At 57.5% G+C, this 16738-nt stretch overlaps 1 protein-coding gene across 3 annotated transcripts in view; it reads right to left on the bottom strand.

Annotated features, from left to right (window-relative positions):
• Positions 1 to 1647: 1647 nt before the first annotated feature.
• SNX8 (sorting nexin 8) overlaps positions 1648 to 16738 on the bottom strand; it is a 57497-nt gene continuing 42406 nt past the window's right edge. For 2 of the 3 annotated variants that reach the window (XM_001086393.4, XM_077995985.1), the window contains exons 5-11: positions 14973 to 15053; positions 12047 to 12207; positions 10659 to 10791; positions 4374 to 4442; positions 4005 to 4154; positions 3520 to 3669; positions 1648 to 1814 (exon numbers count right to left, since the gene is read on the bottom strand). In XM_001086393.4, the coding sequence (XP_001086393.2) occupies positions 1701 to 1814; positions 3520 to 3669; positions 4005 to 4154; positions 4374 to 4442; positions 10659 to 10791; positions 12047 to 12207; positions 14973 to 15053 (858 nt within the window). In that variant the 3' untranslated portion in view covers positions 1648 to 1700. The remainder of the gene's footprint in view (positions 1815 to 3519; positions 3670 to 4004; positions 4155 to 4373; positions 4443 to 10658; positions 10792 to 12046; positions 12208 to 14972; positions 15054 to 16738) is intronic. The other variant, XM_077995986.1, reaches the window with a different exon arrangement.

Raw genomic sequence — 16738 nt, forward strand, 5'->3', positions numbered from 1 at the left:
CAGCTGGACAGGCCCCAGGCAGGTGCAGGAAGGACGGAGAGTCCTTGCAGCCTTCTGCCCACACAGGGTCATGCTTCATGGCTCAAGTGTCACGGTGCCACTCATGCCAACTGAGAACCTGTCTCTGCAGAGGGGGGTCAGAAGGCAGCACAGCCCAAGACTCGGGTGGGCTGGGGACTCACAGGACAGCCCACCCACTGGGCTCCAAGGGGAACATGCCCTCTGCTCATCTGGTCAGGAGGAAGCAGCCCAGCCCACAGCAGGAAGGCACCAGCAGAACCACAGGCCGGGCTAGGCCCGAGCCCCACAGCCCCCAAGTCAGCACAGCCGCTCCCTCTGGCTGGCTCACGGTGGACGACGGATCCCCTGCCTGTGAGGCACACACAGTCCCCTTTCCATCCCTGGGCCATGGCTGCCCATAGGTACAGGCAGAAGGGAAGCGTCCTCCGTGAGAGGAGAGAACACCCCAGAGGCCAGCGAGCAGCTGCAGAAAGTTGGGACCTCGGAAAGCCTGGAGCCCGGAGGACCTCTTCCAGCACCTCCCCCCGGCCAGGGAGGGGCCTCAGGCTCCAGAGAAGTGCAGGGGTCTAGGAGCCCAGCCTGGCTCCGTGTGCCTTCCACAAAAGGGGTTTGGGGCAGGAGCAGACCCAGGCCTGAGGTGGACATTTCACCCCCCACAGAGCTCAGGAGAATGGCCTTCCTCATCCAGAGAAGGGAAGGGGCCTGGAAGACCAGTCCCCTCTGTGGGCAGGTGGCCGGGACGGCAAGTGTGCAGCAAGAGGCTGGGAGGAGGGCTCTAGGCGCCTCAGAGAAGAAAATCCACTTAAAAAGGGGCTATCCCTCCTCTAAAGCCCCAGCTGGAATGGAACACACGTCCCCCACGCCCCCACCTGTCCTCTGCCAGCCCATCCAGCCTCAGTGCCGCACGGTGCAGACTCCAACACTGGTCACCAGAAATCAAGGGAGTCCAGGGGATGAGAACAGAGCCGCTGTAGCACCCGCGCTCAGAGCCGCAGCTCTCCGTCACGCCTTTGTCTTCCAGGCCTGAGACCACAAGCACACACAGGGTCATGGTGTGGACACAGGGGCACACATGGGGTCATGGTATGGGCACAGGGCATGAGGCCACTGGACCCCACAGGCCACTCCCAGACCAGGGCTCCTGGTGTTGACTGCAGCGAGTTCCCTAGAAAATTCACCGTGCGTGCCCCATGCCCGACGGCCCTCCCTCCCAGCCTTGGCACCACTGGCTGTCCCCTTGCTGTCCGTGGTCAGTCCCATGCCTGGGCTGCAGGGCGGCCCTGCCCTCTCTCTCTCCTCGGCTGACAGCACCATGACGCTGCCCCTCCCGACTGTTCCAGCACCTGGAGGCCCCGCCCCTACGCTCTCCCAGGCACAAACTCTATTAGATGAGAGATCCCTGCCTCCTGGCAGGGCTCTGGGTATCAGAAGAAAACCATTCCAGAGAACCCCACCACCCCTCTCCACCAGGCTAGCAGGCCACAGGGCGAAGGGCAGTGTGGCCCAGCTGCCCCTGTGGTCCATGGATGCCCCTCCCGACCCGCAGGCGTGAGCTCCTCTGCTCCGGCTGCAGCACGTGGTGGGGAGGGGAGCTGCCGTCCAAAGGGAATTACACTGGACACACCGTTTGGAAAGAGGTTTTAGTGCGGCCGCAGGGAGCACCACCTCAGCCTCAGGCGCTAGTGAGGACACAGGCCGTCCTCCGGCGGGGAACACGGTGGGGTCAGGGCACTGTGTGGTCCTGCAAAGAGGCAGCTGAGCTTGGGCCTCAGGTCGTTCCACACCTTGCTCATCTGGAAGGGAACACGAAGAGAACAACATCAGCAGGCGGGGCCGGGGCTGCTCCTCACGCTCTAATCCCAATTCCTTCCCCTGCCAGTGACAGGGAGGGAGAGGCCCTCGGGTGCATCAGCTCCTCAAACCTCTGGCAGAACCAGTACTGCCCATCCTGCACAGAGGAAGCCCAAACGAGGAGTGGACCAGCGACCTCATGTGACCTGTGGTCACAGACGCCCACGCCTCGGTCCCTGCACCCAGGACCAAAGGGCCGCAAATCTGCCTGCCGTGGAATCGTGAGAAACATTACTATCGCGTCATTGCCAGTACGTGCTCTAGCTGCCGTGCGGGCACTGGCCTCATGGAAGCCTTGACAGGTCAAACACCAAGGCCAGCCTGGGCAACATAGGGACACCCTGTCTCCACAGAAAATCAGAAATATTAGTCGGACGTGGTGGCGCCTGCCTGTGGTCCCAGCTACTCGGAAGGCTGGGGCTGCAGTGAGCTATGATGACACACTGCCCTCCAGCTTGGGCGACAGAGCAAGACTCCATCTCAAAACCAAACAGCAAACCAGAAACACAGAGACCACATCCACCAAATCAGTAACACCCAAACCGAATGCAAACGGCAGCCCCACTCGCCAAGCACTTTGGGAACCAGGGTAAGGAACGGATGCTGTGGATGGAGGAGGGGAGCGTGGCAGTGAGGCAGGGGTCAGGCCAAGACCTGCCGGGCAGGGGCTCAGGTGGCCAGAGAAGGGCAGGGCGCACCCTGGGGGCCTGCAGGGGAGGCTGAGTCACTGGACCACAGCACACTCATCTCAGCATCACAGGACTGGAAATTCCTCATCACCACAATAAAAAACCTGGTAGGACTGGGGTTATGGCATCATGCCCCGGGCAGGACAGGGCCCCGCCTGTTGGTCACGTTCCTTCACTGAGAACACACCCAGCCACTCACATGTCCAAGCCCAACCTGGTCCCTGAGACCCTGGCCGTGTCACAGTGATGCTCCTAATACAGCAGCTGTCCCCACCTCTCCAGCCGCACCACGGCCGCCTCCGGCCAGCCATTCCCAAACTGCCGGACGGCCTGCAAGGCACCAAGCACCTCCCGGGGACAGTGTGGAATCTCGTGACCATCCCAGACACTCGGTGCCGTTCAACACAAACCACAGACCACGGCTTCAAAACTGCTTGCAGCTACTTAATAAACAGAGTTTCAGCCGGGCACAGGGGCTCGCGCCTGTAATCGCAGCAGCGCTGCCGTGAGCTAGCCACCAGAAATCAAGGGAGACTTCCCCCACGACCTTGGCAGCGTTTCTTCTCACAGGCTGAAGGAACCGCCATCTGGAGGAGGCTGGCCAGGGATCCTCGAAAAACACCCACCTACGGCGCTCCCAGGTGACCAGAACCCTTCTCTCCGCCTCGGGGTGCTGGAGCCTCGGACTCCTCAAATCCCTCCAGAAGGCAAACTGTCCCTGCCTGCGCCTCCCTCCACCCTGCAGGAATCACTGGGGACACCCTCACAATTCTGATCTTGGCTACACAGGAGACTAGAAGATCTGGGTGAGCACCGTGTTCCAAAGCCCATAAGGACCCCAACTGCACTAAAATACCTCTCGAGGGCGGCCGGCCACCGCACTGCCAGGCTGGAAGGAAGGGCGGCGGGAGAAAGAAAGGCCATGGCTGAGACAGCGGCCAGGGCAGGGCGGACTCACCTCCTTGTGCCCTTGGATCTGAGAGTTGACGAAGGCGCGGAGGATGTGGGAGGTGAGGGGCAGGTAGACGTGGATGAGCTGCGTCTCCTGGTGCAGGCAGTACAGGGAGAAGTAGTTCCGCAGCTCCATTGTCTGAATCGCGTTCTCCTGCTGCAAAGCAAACAGCCGCCCTTTGCGTCCAGCCGGCAACGGGAGCACCAAGGCCGGAACACCACCGCGCTCCCTGAGCCAGGACGGCCCCTTCTCCTTCAGCCTTCACCAGGCATTTGGAAGGTGGCGAGGTAAAAGAGGGCCGGGGAGGGAGCGCCGGGCAGGGAGCCGCGTCACTCTGGGCACCCGGGCCGGCTCCCTGCCTCCACTGCACCCCCAGCTCTGTTCCAGACACATGGAGCCAACCCAGGGGAGCCCACCAGGACGGCTGTGGTCCCACCATGGCCAGGAGGGGAAAGGCTCCCACGGGCCTGCTCCGCCGCCACGCCACCCACCTCCACGATGCGGGACTCCAGCTGCTCCACGGACTCCGGCTCGCGGTTCTGCGCGGCGGCGCTCATCATTTGCCTCTTCATCAGGCTGTACTTGTGCAGCGCCCGCTGGTGCTTGTGCAGCACGCCCTTCTCATGCCGCTCGCACAGGTCCTGCCGGGCCAGGGGAGCCGTTCGCCGCTGCCCTCAGTGTCCGCACCAGGCCCTGCGGAGCCGGCCGAGGGAAGCAGCCCCGCGAGACGGAAGGCCCCGTCTCCCCCTGAAGCCCTGGCTTCTCAGCTCCTCCTCCGTCTCCCAGGAGTTAGACCCTTGAAGGATCCTAAGATCATTCCTGAAAGTTCTGCCCCCAACCAAGGAGCAGCCAAGACTCACCTTATAGGACTGCAGCAGATCCAAGAAGAGGTTCAGCTTTTCCACCACGTCATTCTCTTCCTGCTTACCCTGGAAGGCGAGGGGGAGCTCACCCACGCGGATGCATACAGAACCCGGCCCCTGCCCGGGAACTCAGACCCAAGCCTGGCCTGGACCGGTTCCTTCCTCCCAGAGTCAGAGGGGCCCCCCAGAACCACCAGCCAGGTCTGCAGGGGGCCCGTTTCCCCACCGGCCCACCCATGACCAGGCAGAGACGCCTTCGAGCCCAGGAGTCTGGATGGGAACAAGGCCTGCGTTCCCGCGGGACGGCTGCCCGCCCTCCTGCTCATCAGCCCGGCCTGCCGCACCTGCCTCAGGCCTTCGCAAAGCCGGCGAATCTCCCGACACACACGCTGGGAGAGCCAGGCGCCCCCGACCCCCGACTCCTACGGCTCCATCAAGCACTGCGGAAAACCCGAGCTCCCATCGGACGCTGTGAGCTGTGTGGAAAACGTGGACGTGGCCGGGCGCGGTGGCTCAAGCCTGTAATCCCAGCACTTTGGGAGGCCGAGGCGGGCGGATCACAAGGTCAGGAGATCGAGACCACAGTGAAACCCCGTCTCTACTAAAAATACAAAAAATTAGCCGGGCGCGGTGGCGGGCGCCTGTAGTCCCAGCTACTCAGGAGGCTGAGGCAGGAGAATGGCGGGAACCCGGGAGGCGGAGCTTGCAGTGAGCTGAGATCGCGCCACTGCACTCCAGCCTGGGCAACAGCGTGAGACTCCGTCTCAAAAAAAAAAAAAAGAAAACGTGGACGCCCGGGAGGGACACGGGGGAGAACGAGGGTGTGGTCTCCGCATCAGTAACAGGAGAGAGAAACGCAGGCCTGGGAAGGGGGCGCAGGGTAGGAGAGACTGCAGCTGCAGGCAGGACGTGCTGCTGATGCAGGAAGAGAGGCGGCCGCCTCGGGCTGCACGCAGAAGCACCACACTCGGCGGCGGGGGTGGCGGTGGACACTGGCCCTCACACGAGGCTCTGTGCGGGCAGCACAGCCACAGAGAGAGCCCAACAGGGCAGTGAGTGCACAGCAAACGGCGGGCAGTCCTGGAGTGGAAGGGGGCCCCGTCATGGCAGAGGGATGCCCTGCTCCTAGGATCACCACAGCACCCGGGGACACGAGGTAGCCCCCACGGGCCGGACCCCACGCAGAAACTGCCTCCGCCGGCCCGGCTTTCACGGGTAGCAGCGCTCGGTGGGGGCGCAGGCCAGGCACAGTGCACAGGGCCGGACGCACAGTGCTCAGAGGCATCTGCGGTATGAAGAGTCCGTCCAAATCCCGGGGCTCCGGCTGCCACAGCGGGGAGCATCCAAGCTCTGGAGACAGCAGGGGTCCGGGGAAGGCAGTGGAGGGGGCAGCTCATCCACCACTGACCTGCACAGCTCACCACCGAACCCCCAGCCACAACCGCAACCAAGCCAGGCTGAGGGCAGGTATCCGGGGGAAACCCCCAACACCGACGCCTTCAGTCACACCCGGGCCCTGAAGGGCTCCGGTCCCCACAGCTCCCGCCCTCAGTCCCCACAGCTCACTGAGCAGCTCAGGGAGACCACGCTCCCCCCACGCTCCCCCCACGCTCCCCCCACGATTCCCCAGGCTCCACCCGTGGCAGGGGTAGAAAGCTCACCCCACGCCCTGCACGTCAAGCCTCAGCAGGAGACGGTGCAGGCAGAAGAAATGACAAGAAGGAGTTTTATGGGACACAGTCCTGGACTGGGAGCCAGGGGTGCTGCCCAGGCTCTGCTGTACCCCAGGGGACCCTAAGATGCCCCTGTACCGCGGGAACGCAGGCCTTGTTCCCATCAAGACTCCTGGGCTCAAAGGCGTCTCCGCCTGGTCATGGGTGGGCTGGTGGGGAAGGGGGCCCCCTGCAGACCTGGCTGGTGGTTCTGGGGAGCCCCTCTGACTCTGGGAGGAAGGAACTGGCCCAGGCCAGACCTCAGGCCGACTGAACAAGGAAGCTCCCCAGCCACCAACCCCACACCCAAAGCAGCTGGGATTCCAGCCAGTAAAATGTGCCAGGAGAAGAGGTGTGCTAAGAGTTTCTAAAACTCAAGACGGAAAACACCAGCTGACCACAGATGCCCAGCTCCCACCTGACCAGGCAGGGGCTCAGGAGAATGGAGGCTTATTCCCTGACCCAGCAGAAGGGGGAGAACTCGGGGGTCCCTCTGCTTGTGTCATTTGTCACCAAGTCCCGTCTGTGGTTCAGTGCTAGACAAGGCCCGAAACCAGGGGTGTCCAATGTTTTGGCTTCCCTGGGCCACATTGGAAGAAGAAGAATTGTCTTGAGCCACACATAAAATACACTAACACTGTGACAGCTGATGAGCAAAAGAGAAAGAGGGAGGGAGCGAGGGAGGGAGCGAGGGAGGGAGGGAGGGAGGGAGGGAGGGAGGGAGGGAACGAAGGAAGGAAGGAAGGAAGGAAGGAAGGAAGGAAGGAAGGAAGGAAGGAAGGAAGGAAGTCTGTGCATAAATCTCATGTTTTCAGAAAGTTTACAGATTTGGGGTTTTTTGAGACAGGATCTTCCTCTGCTACCCAGGCTGGAATACAGTGGCGTGATCTCAGCTCACTGCAACCTCCGCATCCCAGGTTCAAGCGATTCTCCTGCCTCAGCCTCCCGAGTAGCTGGGATTACAGGTGTGTGCCACTGTGCCTGGCTGATTTTTTGTATTTTTAGTAGAGATGGGGTTTCACCATGTTGGCCAAACTGGTCTCGAACTCCTGACCTCAGGTGATCTGCCCATCTCAGCCTCCCAAAGTGCTGAGATTACAGATGTGAGCCACTGTGCCCGGCCAAGTTTACGGACTTGTGTTAGGCCACATTCAAAGCCATCCTGGGCCACATGCAGCCCGTAACCATCAATGCATGTGCCTTTAACCAAGGCGAAGGCCCCATCACCGTGGAACACACAGACCCTACTCCGAGTCTCACGTGTCTTGCTGGGATATGGCTACCTTCAGCTCCTAATAGGTCTGGGGAGAGTAAAACTGGTGTAAGTACAAGCAGAATTAGGAAAAACGGTCCTCCCTGCCTCTGACTGAACAGCAAGGGTGAGATGGAACTTTTGCTGCATCAAATGAAAGGCCTCGAGGTTCATTCCACGTAAAAGCTCCATTTCACCACAACCAAGGACAGTGAGAGAGATTCAGGAAACAGCACTTCTCCAGACATTGCAGTCCCCAAACACAACTCATTAGATGTCCAAGAGTCACAGAGCTGGGCAAAACCTCAAGCCACAAACTCCTACTGCACCAGAAGCCTCAACCTTCTCTTCCTCTTCAAGGTGGAAATGCGGCATCCAGGGCTGAATCAGAAAAAACCTTGGAAATCACCTCATGAGTGATGCTGATCCTGCGCTCTGCAGAGCCCTGGGGCACTCTGGGTCCCCGCCGGCAGCCACCTGCTGCAGAGGGAGTGGAATGTGGCGAGGGTCTGGGTCCCTACGACAGGAACACCTTTTATGCTTTGCACACGGAGTTTGGAGGAAAGGGTCAGCAGGTTACAGAAACAGCTCTTTTGGCCGGGCACAGAGGCTCGTGCCTGTCATCCCAGCACTTTGGGAGGTCGAGGTGGGCGGATCACTTGAGGTCAGCAGTTTGAGACCAGCCCAGCCAATATGGTGAAACCCCGTCTCTACTAAAAATACAAAAATTAGCCAGGCGTGGTGGTGGGCACCTGTAATCCCAGCTACTCGGGAGGCTGAGGCAGAAGAATCGCTTGAACCCAGGAGGCAGAGGTTGTAGTGAGCCGAGATCACACCACTGCACTCCAGCCTGGGCGACAGAGCAAGACTGTGTCTCAAAAAAAAAAAAAAAAAAGAAAAAGGAAATAGCTCTTTTAATAATATAGTCCAACCCCCTTGTATTTAATTGATGGGGAAACTGAGGCCTGGAGACCAAAGTAGCTTGAGCACAGTCCCAGCACAGACGCACGATGCCCAGGGCAGGTGGCCCTGAGCTCCTCTGTCTCTATGCTGACAAACCCCCAGCCCCCCGTTCTCGGTTCCCTCCACCTGGGGGCAGTGGGCACACAGACCTGAAGACAGAATAGACTCAGCCCCAATCCACAGACAACAACAGTGCCCTCCTTCCGTTTCTTTTTTTTTTTTTTTTTTTTTTTTTTTTTGAGACGGAGTCTTGCTCTGTAGCCCGGGCTGGAGTGCAGTGGCCGGATCTCAGCTCACTGCAAGCTCCGCCTCCCGGGTTTAGGCCATTCTCCTGCCTCAGCCTCCGGAGTAGCTGGGACTACAGGCGCCCGCCACCTCGCCCGGCTAGTTTTTTGTATTTTTAGTAGAGACGGAGTTTCACGGTGTTAGCCAGGATGGTCTCGATCTCCTGACCTCGTGATCCGCCCGTCTTGGCCTCCCAAAGTGCTGGGATTACAGGCTTGAGCCACCGCGCCCGGCCCCCTCCCTCCATTTCTAAAGGGAACACACAAGCACGGGGGCGGAAGAGGAAGAAAACCCAGGACTTTCCACACCAGCAAAGGCATCAAATTTCCTCTTCAGCACGAAAAACGTCACAGGCACCTGAGCGCCCCGGTTCCAGCTTGAAAAGCCCCGACTCCACAGCAGGTGGGTTCACCAAGCCATCAGGAGCTCCGGGGCTCAGCGGGGAGCGCGGCCCTCATGGGCATGATCTGATCACTTACTTCAAACCAATACAAGCAGCCTGGAGGCCACTTTCCCAAGAAATAGGAACTAGGTAGCAAGCTCCCACGTTCACAACTACGTCAGCTTTTTTTTATTTTTGAGACCGGGTCTCACTCTGTCGCCCAGGCTGGAGTGCAGTGGCACCATCACGGCTCACTGAAGCCTCTACCTCTTGGGTTCAGGTGATCCTCCTACCTCAGCCTCTTGAGTAGCTGGGACTACAGGCATGCACCACCACCCCTGGCTAATTTTTTTTTTTTTATAGAGATGAGATCTTGCTCTGTTGCCCAGGCTGGGTCTCGAACTCCTGGGCTCAAGCAGTCCTCCTGCCTCGGCCTCCCAAAGCACTGGGATGATAGGTGTGAGCCGCCATGCCCAGCCACTAACAGTTTTTTAACATAAAAGCACCCAGATGAGCCTTGCAGCGTGATAGTAAACACCGTATCTTCAAACTGATCCCAAACGACTCCAAGATCTTGGCGGATTTCTAAAAACAGCTTCTGCCCATGCAGCAGAAGCACTTCCTGAGGTTGTGTGTGGAGTGGGAGGTGGGAGCCTCTTGGGTGCTGGGGCTTCATCATCATTCTGATGAGTTAAGTCTCCTGTGCCAAATCCTAGTTGACTCAGACAGCAAAGTGGGAACTATCTGGTCCACCCAGGAGTATGCCTGGAAGTCTGAGATGATCTTTTCAAAGACAGAGTCTATCTTCTCTTCCAACCTCAGCAAAATCAACACTCAAGACTACAGCCCTATCTGTTTTGTCACTGGCAACCCCTCTCGAAAGCATAAACACTCCTAGGGAGCCACCAGGAACAGATGGGGACAGGCAGCTCCCACCCAGGGCACAGCTGCTCACTCACTCAGCTCACAACTGGGAAGCCAGCCGGGCGCAGTGGCTCACGCCTGTAATCCCAGCACTTTGGGAGGCCGAGGTGGGCGGATCACCTGAGGTCAGGAGACCAGCCTGACCAACATGGTGAAACCTCGTCTCTATTAAAAATACAAAAAATTAGGCCGGGCGCGGTGGCTCAAGCCTGTAATCCCAGCACTTTGGGAGGCCGAGACGGGCGGATCACGAGGCCAGGAGATCGAGAGACGATCCCGGCTAACACGGTGAAACCCCGTCTCTACTAAAAAATACAAAAAAACTAGCCGGGCGAGGTGGCGGGCGCCTGTAGTCCCAGCTACTCGGGAGGCTGAGGCAGGAGAACGGCGTAAACCCGGGAGGCGGAGCTTGCAGTGAGCTGAGATCCAGCCACTGCACTCCAGCCTGGGCGACAGAGCGAGACTCCATCTCAAAAAAAAAAAAAAAAAAAAAAAAAAAAAAAATTAGCCAGCCGCGGTGGTGGACACCTGTAGTCCCAGCTACTCAGGAGGCTAAGGGAGGAGAATCACTTGAACCCGGGAGGCGGAGGTTGCAGTGAGCCGAGATCGCACCACAGCGCTCCAGCCTGGTGACACAGCGAGACTCCGTCTCAAAAAACCAAAACAAAAACAAACTGTGAAGCCCGTGTAAGCAGGAGGCGCTCCCCATGCCAAGGCATAGTGTGTTCTCTGGAACAGGCGCCTGGGAGAACCAATCCACTCACCTGTTGTGCGGCCTTATCGGCGAGCAGCGCGAATTCCACAGACAGGCCTTTCAGAGCCTGCTTCAGGGACCCCCAGGTGCTGCTGTTCAGAGCGGCCCAGGAGGGCAGCGGGGTTGTGTCGGACCCGATTGCACTGAGGGAGCAAGCACACGAGAGGAGACACTCAAGGCCTGGAGCTCACCCCGCAGTCAAGCCTGGCATCCCCCGCCACAGACGTGCAGCTCTCAACACTGCGTCCTCCACGGCAACCTGCATGCTCCCCCGTCCTGTGCCCCTGCTGCTCAAAGAGTGGCCTGTGGGGACCCTGGAAGCCCAGGAGAAAGAGTGGCCCTGAGGCTGCACCCCAGGCCCTGCTGCATCTGTTCTTCCCTACCAGCCCCCAGGTGACATGTGTGCACAGGTGAGGGGCACTGCTGGGGGGAGCAGAGTCCTGGGTGGGGTCTCCCCTCCCCTCAGGCAAAGGAAGCATTGCTAGCCCATGGTCTGTTCTTCCCCAAGTCAAAGGGATCTTTTTTTCTTTTTTTAAGATGGAGTCTTGCTGTCGCCCAGGCTGGAGTGCAGTGGCACAATCTCAGCTCACTGCAACCTCCGCCTCCCAAGTTCAAGCAATTCTCCGCCTCAGCCTCCCAAGTAGCTGGGATTACAGGCGCCCACCACCATGCCCAGCTAATTTTTTTTTTTTTTTTGTATTTTTAGTAGATAGGGAGTTTCACCATCTTGGTCAGGCTAGTCTTGAACTCCTGACCTCATGATCCACCCGCCTTGGCCTCCCAAGTGCTGAGATTACAGGCGTGAGCCACCATGCCCAGCCAGGGCTCTTTTTTTAATTTTTTTATTTTTTGAGATGAAGTTTCGCTCTTGTTGTCCATGCTGGAGTGCAATGGCACAATCTCGGCTCACTGCGATGTCCACCTCCTGGGTTCAAGCAATTCTCCTGCCTCAGCCTCCCGAGTAGCTGGGATTATAGGCATGTGCCACCACGACCAGCTAATTTTGTACTTTTTTAGCAGAGACAAGGTTTCATCATGTTGGTCAGGCTGGTCTCGAACTCCTGACCTCAAGTGATCCACCCACCTTGGCCTCCCAAAGTGCTGGGATCACAGGCATGAGCCACCCAGCCTGGCCTGGGATCTTTTTTTAAAGTCTCATCCTGACAGTGGGAAAACTACCAGACTAGAAACTGGTGAGCATTTACTCGTGCTCAGAAATCTGTGTTTCAGGGCTGAAATTCTCCCGTGTTTCTTCTAAATATGACCCCCCATGTGCCTGACCCACTTTCTGCCCCTTCTGGGGTGAAACAGGTCAGGATGCTGGTTATTACAGTAAATGCACTTTCTGCCCAAGCCCTTCACCGCGCACGCCCCTGCAGAAGCTGAAAGGTCACCTGCCTTAGCTCCTTCCCGAATATGAGAAGATCTGCCGCGTTGTCGATGGCCCGCGACGCGATCCGCTCGGCCCTGTCGCGAAGCTTGTGAAAGCTGTTGTAGATGTTCCGGATTAGCTCCCGGCTGATGGCAAACTGAGCCTGGATGTCAGCTGGGAGGAAGTCCTGACATGATGCGGAGGGGGAGAGAGACTGTGTGTTACTCGCTGGGGAGCACCTGTCAGACGGGAGCAGCCAGTCCCCCAAAAGCTGAGCCACAGGAGACCCAGCAGGTCCATGAGCCACCCCGAGAGCCCAACTCCTCCAGGCCTGCAGGGATCACTCTGTACGTCCAAAAAAGAAACGAAAACCGTCATCACCCGCATGCCACAAACACGAAGACAAATGAGCCCTGGGATGAGGACCACAGAGTCCACTGAAATCCCATCACACCGGAGGACCTATCCAAAAACACTCAAATAAGGCCAGGGGCGGTCACTCACGCCTGTAATCCCAGCACTTTGGGAGGCTGAGGCGGGTGGATCACCTGAGGTCAGGAGTTCGAGACCAGCCTGACCAAAATGGTGAAACCCCGTCTCTACAAAAAATACAAAAATTAGCTGGGCATGGTGGCGGGCGCCTGTGATCCCAGTTACTCTGGAGGCTGAGACAGGAAAATTGCTTGAACCTGGGAGGCAGAGGTTGCAGTGAGCTGAGATCATACCACTGCACTCCAGTCTGGGCGACAGAGCAAGATTCTGTCTCAAAACAAACAAACCAACAAAACCCTCAAATAATCCCAGCACTCTGGGAGGCCGAGGTGGGTGGATCACGAGGTCAGGAGATCAAGACCACAGTGAAACCCCATCTCTACTAAAAATACAAAAAATTAGCCAGGCGTGGTGTTGGGCGCCTGTAGTCCCAGCTACTCGGGAGGCTGAGGCAGGAGAATGGCGTGAACCCGGGAGGCGGAGCTTGCAGTGAGCCTTGATCGTGCCACTGCTCTCCAGCCTGGGCGACAGAGCTAGACTCCATCTCAAAAAATAATAATAATAATAATCTTTAGCTGGATACAGTGACTTACGCCTGTACCCCAGCACTCTGGGAGAGAGGCAAGAGGATCGCCAGAGCCTGGGAGTTTAAGAACAGCCTAGGCAACACAGTGAGACCCCATCTCTCCCAAAAAATCAAAAAATTAGCCAGGCGTGGTAGAGCGCCTGTGGTCCCAGGCGCTTACAGAGGGCTGAGCAGGAGGATCACTTGAGCCCAGGAGTTCCAGGCTGCAAAGAGCCATGATCACAACACTCCAGTCCATCCTGGGGACCCTGTCTCCAGAAAACAACAAAAATAAAAACAAACAATCTTCAAGTGAAACACAATGAACATAAATCCCTGAAAGACTCTCCACATGGGGGGAAGGCCTCTTGTATGCCTCACTTATTCCCAAAGACGTTTTAGAAGCTTTGATACTAGCTACCAGTGTTCAGAAAACAGAAAGCTCAATGAGTAAAATGAAGGTAAAAGATCTGGCCAGGCGTGGTGGCTCATGCCTATAATCTCAGTACTTTGCGGGGGCCATGCCAGGAGGACTGCTTGAGGCCAAGAGTTCAAGGCCAGCCTGGGCAACATAGTGAGACTTCATCTATACCGAAAACAAACAAATCAGCCAAGTGTTGTGGCACACGCCTGTAGTCCCAGCTGTTATGGGAGGCTGAGGTGGAAGAATCGCTGGAACCCGGCAGGTCAAGGCTGCAATGACCTATGATTGTGCCACTGCACTACAGCCTTGGGGACAGAGCAAGACCTTGTCTCAAAAAATAAAATAAAATAAAATTAGATTTTTTTATTTTTGTATGAAGAAGCAGGTTTTTTTCTGGGTTTTTTGTTGTTGCTATTGTTGTTTTTGAGACAAAGTCTGAGTCTGTTCCTCAGGCTGGAGTGCGGTAACATGACCTCGGCTCACTGCAGCCTCCGCCTCCTGGGTTCAAGTAATCCTCCTGTCTCAGTCTCCCAAGTAGCTGGGATTACAGGTGCCTGCCACCAGGCCTAGCTAATTTTTTTTTCTTTTTTTTGATGGAGTCTCTGTCACCCAGGCTAGAGTGCAGTGGCACATGATCTCGGCTCACTCCAACCTCTGCCTCCTGGGTTAAAGCAATTCTCCTGCCTCAGCCTCCCGAGTAGCTGGGATCACAGGTGTGCGCCATCGCACCTGGCTAATTTTTGCATTTTTAGTAGAGACGGGGCTTCACCATGTTAGGCTAGTCTTGAACTCCTGACCTCGTGATCCACCCGCCTCGGCCTCCCAAAGTGCTAGGATTACAGGTGTGAGCTCCCATGCCTGGCCAGTTTTTTGGGGTTTTTTTGTATTTTTATTAGAGATGGGGTTTTGCTATGTTGGCCAGGCTGGTCTCAGACTCCTGACCTCAAGTGATCCGACAGCCTCAGCCTCCCAAAGTGCTGGGATTACAGGCATGAGCCACCGTGCCGGCCTGAAGAAGAGGTTTAAAAAGAAAAAACAAAAAACAAAAAAACTACCCTAACCTTAGTCCTTTTTGGAAAAAGACCAGATTTCAAACATTCAATCATAAACAGATGCAACAATGAATCCCCAGAAATCTGAAGAGGCGGTGACACAAGCATCCGGCTGTCTGAGTCACAGAAAGGGGCAGAGGGCACGGGGTGCCTGGAGGGCCTGAGGTCAGAGCTCAGCCACATCCCGGCCCTGCTGCTTAGAGGCTCGGGGCCTTGGCTCGCCGAGCCTGTTTCTCCATCCGTAAAACAGGCCTCCCAGCCCTGTGTCAGAGCAGCTGAAACGAGGGTTAAATGAGGAAACCATGCGACAGATGTCAGTATAATCCTTGCCACGCAGACGAGGCAGAATCACTACAAAGGGTTAAAACTGTTGTTTCTCTGGTTAAAAAGGGAAGGACTCTTCAAAGTTAGAAAAATACCTTGGCCCTGGTAGCCAGCTTACAGTTCAGGAATTCGTCCCCGACGCACTGTGCTGACTCCTTTAACTTGTTCTGCACATCCTGCAAAAGGAAAAGAGACAGCTTCACCCTCTTCTACAGGCAGCAAGAAAGCGGCTGTGGGGCGTGGGCCACTGTGCAGCGGAATGCCGTCCTTCCTCAGCAGAAACACATTTCCATATGTTGGCTTTGACATTAGGATTCCGCAATCTCTTGACTCTCCCTTAGGTGTTTTTCTCACCAAACAGGATGTCCTGGCTTCACAGCAGAAGCCCCACAAACCTGCAGCCTCTCTCCAGAGGCACAGCCACTCCATCCACAGATGGGGGGCGGCTCTGCAGAGAAACGGCCCCTGCATCCACAGACCTCCATCCACAGACCTCCATCCACAGACCTCCATCCACAGTCGGGGGGCGGCTCTGCAGAGAGACAGCCCCTCCATCCACAGACCTCCATCCGCAGACGAGGGGCGGCTCCGCAGAGAAACGACCCCTCCGTCCACAGACCTCCATCCGCAAACGGGGGACAGCTCTCCAGAGAGACAGCCCCTCCATCCACAGACCTCCATACAGACGGGGGACAGCTCTGCAGAGAAACGGCCCCTCCATCCACAGACCTCCATCCACAGACCTCCATCCACAGTCCTCCATCCACAGACCTCCATCCACAGACCTCCATCCACAGTCCTCCATCCACAGACCTCCATCCACAGACCTCCATCCACAGTCCTCCATCCACAGACCTCCATCCACAGTCCTCCATCCACAGACCTCCATCCACAGACCTCCATCCACAGTCCTCCATCCACAGACCTCCATCCACAGACCTCCATCCACAGTCCTCCATCCACAGACCTCCATCCACAGACCTCCATCCACAGTCGGGGGGCGGCTCTGCAGAGAAACGGCCCCTGCATCCACAGACCTCCATCCACAGACCTCCATCCACAGTCCTCCATCCACAGACCTCCATCCACAGACCTCCATCCACAGTCCTCCATCCACAGACCTCCATCCACAGACCTCCATCCACAGACCTCCATCCACAGTCCTCCATCCACAGACCTCCATCCACAGACCTCCATCCACAGACCTCCATCCACAGTCCTCCATCCACAGACCTCCATCCACAGACCTCCATCCACAGACCTCCATCCACAGTCGGGGGGCGGCTCTGCAGAGAAACGGCCCCTGCATCCACAGACCTCCATCCACAGACCTCCATCCACAGACCTCCATCCACAGACCTCCATCCACAGTCGGGGGGCGGCTCTGCAGAGAAACGGCCCCTGCATCCACAGACCTCCATCCACAGTCCTCCATCCACAGACCTCCATCCACAGACCTCCATCCACAGTCGGGGGGCGGCTCTGCAGAGAAACGGCCCCTGCATCCACAGACCTCCATCCACAGACCTCCATCCACAGTCCTCCATCCACAGACCTCCATCCACAGACCTCCATCCACAGACCTCCATCCACAGTCGGGGGGCGGCTCTGCAGAGAAACGGCCCCTGCATCCACAGACCTCCATCCACAGACCTCCATCCACAGACCTCCATCCACAGTCGGGGGGCGGCTCTGCAGAGAGACAGCCCCTCCATCCACAGACCTCCATCCGCAGACGAGGGGCAGCTCCGCAGAGAAACGACCCCTCCGTCCACAGACCTCCATCCGCAGACGGGGGACAGCTCTCCAGAGAGACAGCCCCTCCATCCACAGACCTCCATACAGACGGGGGACAGCTCTG

The sequence above is a fragment of the Macaca mulatta genome, chromosome 3 (assembly GCF_049350105.2).
Source record: "Macaca mulatta isolate MMU2019108-1 chromosome 3, T2T-MMU8v2.0, whole genome shotgun sequence".
Lineage (NCBI taxonomy): Eukaryota > Metazoa > Chordata > Mammalia > Primates > Cercopithecidae > Macaca > Macaca mulatta.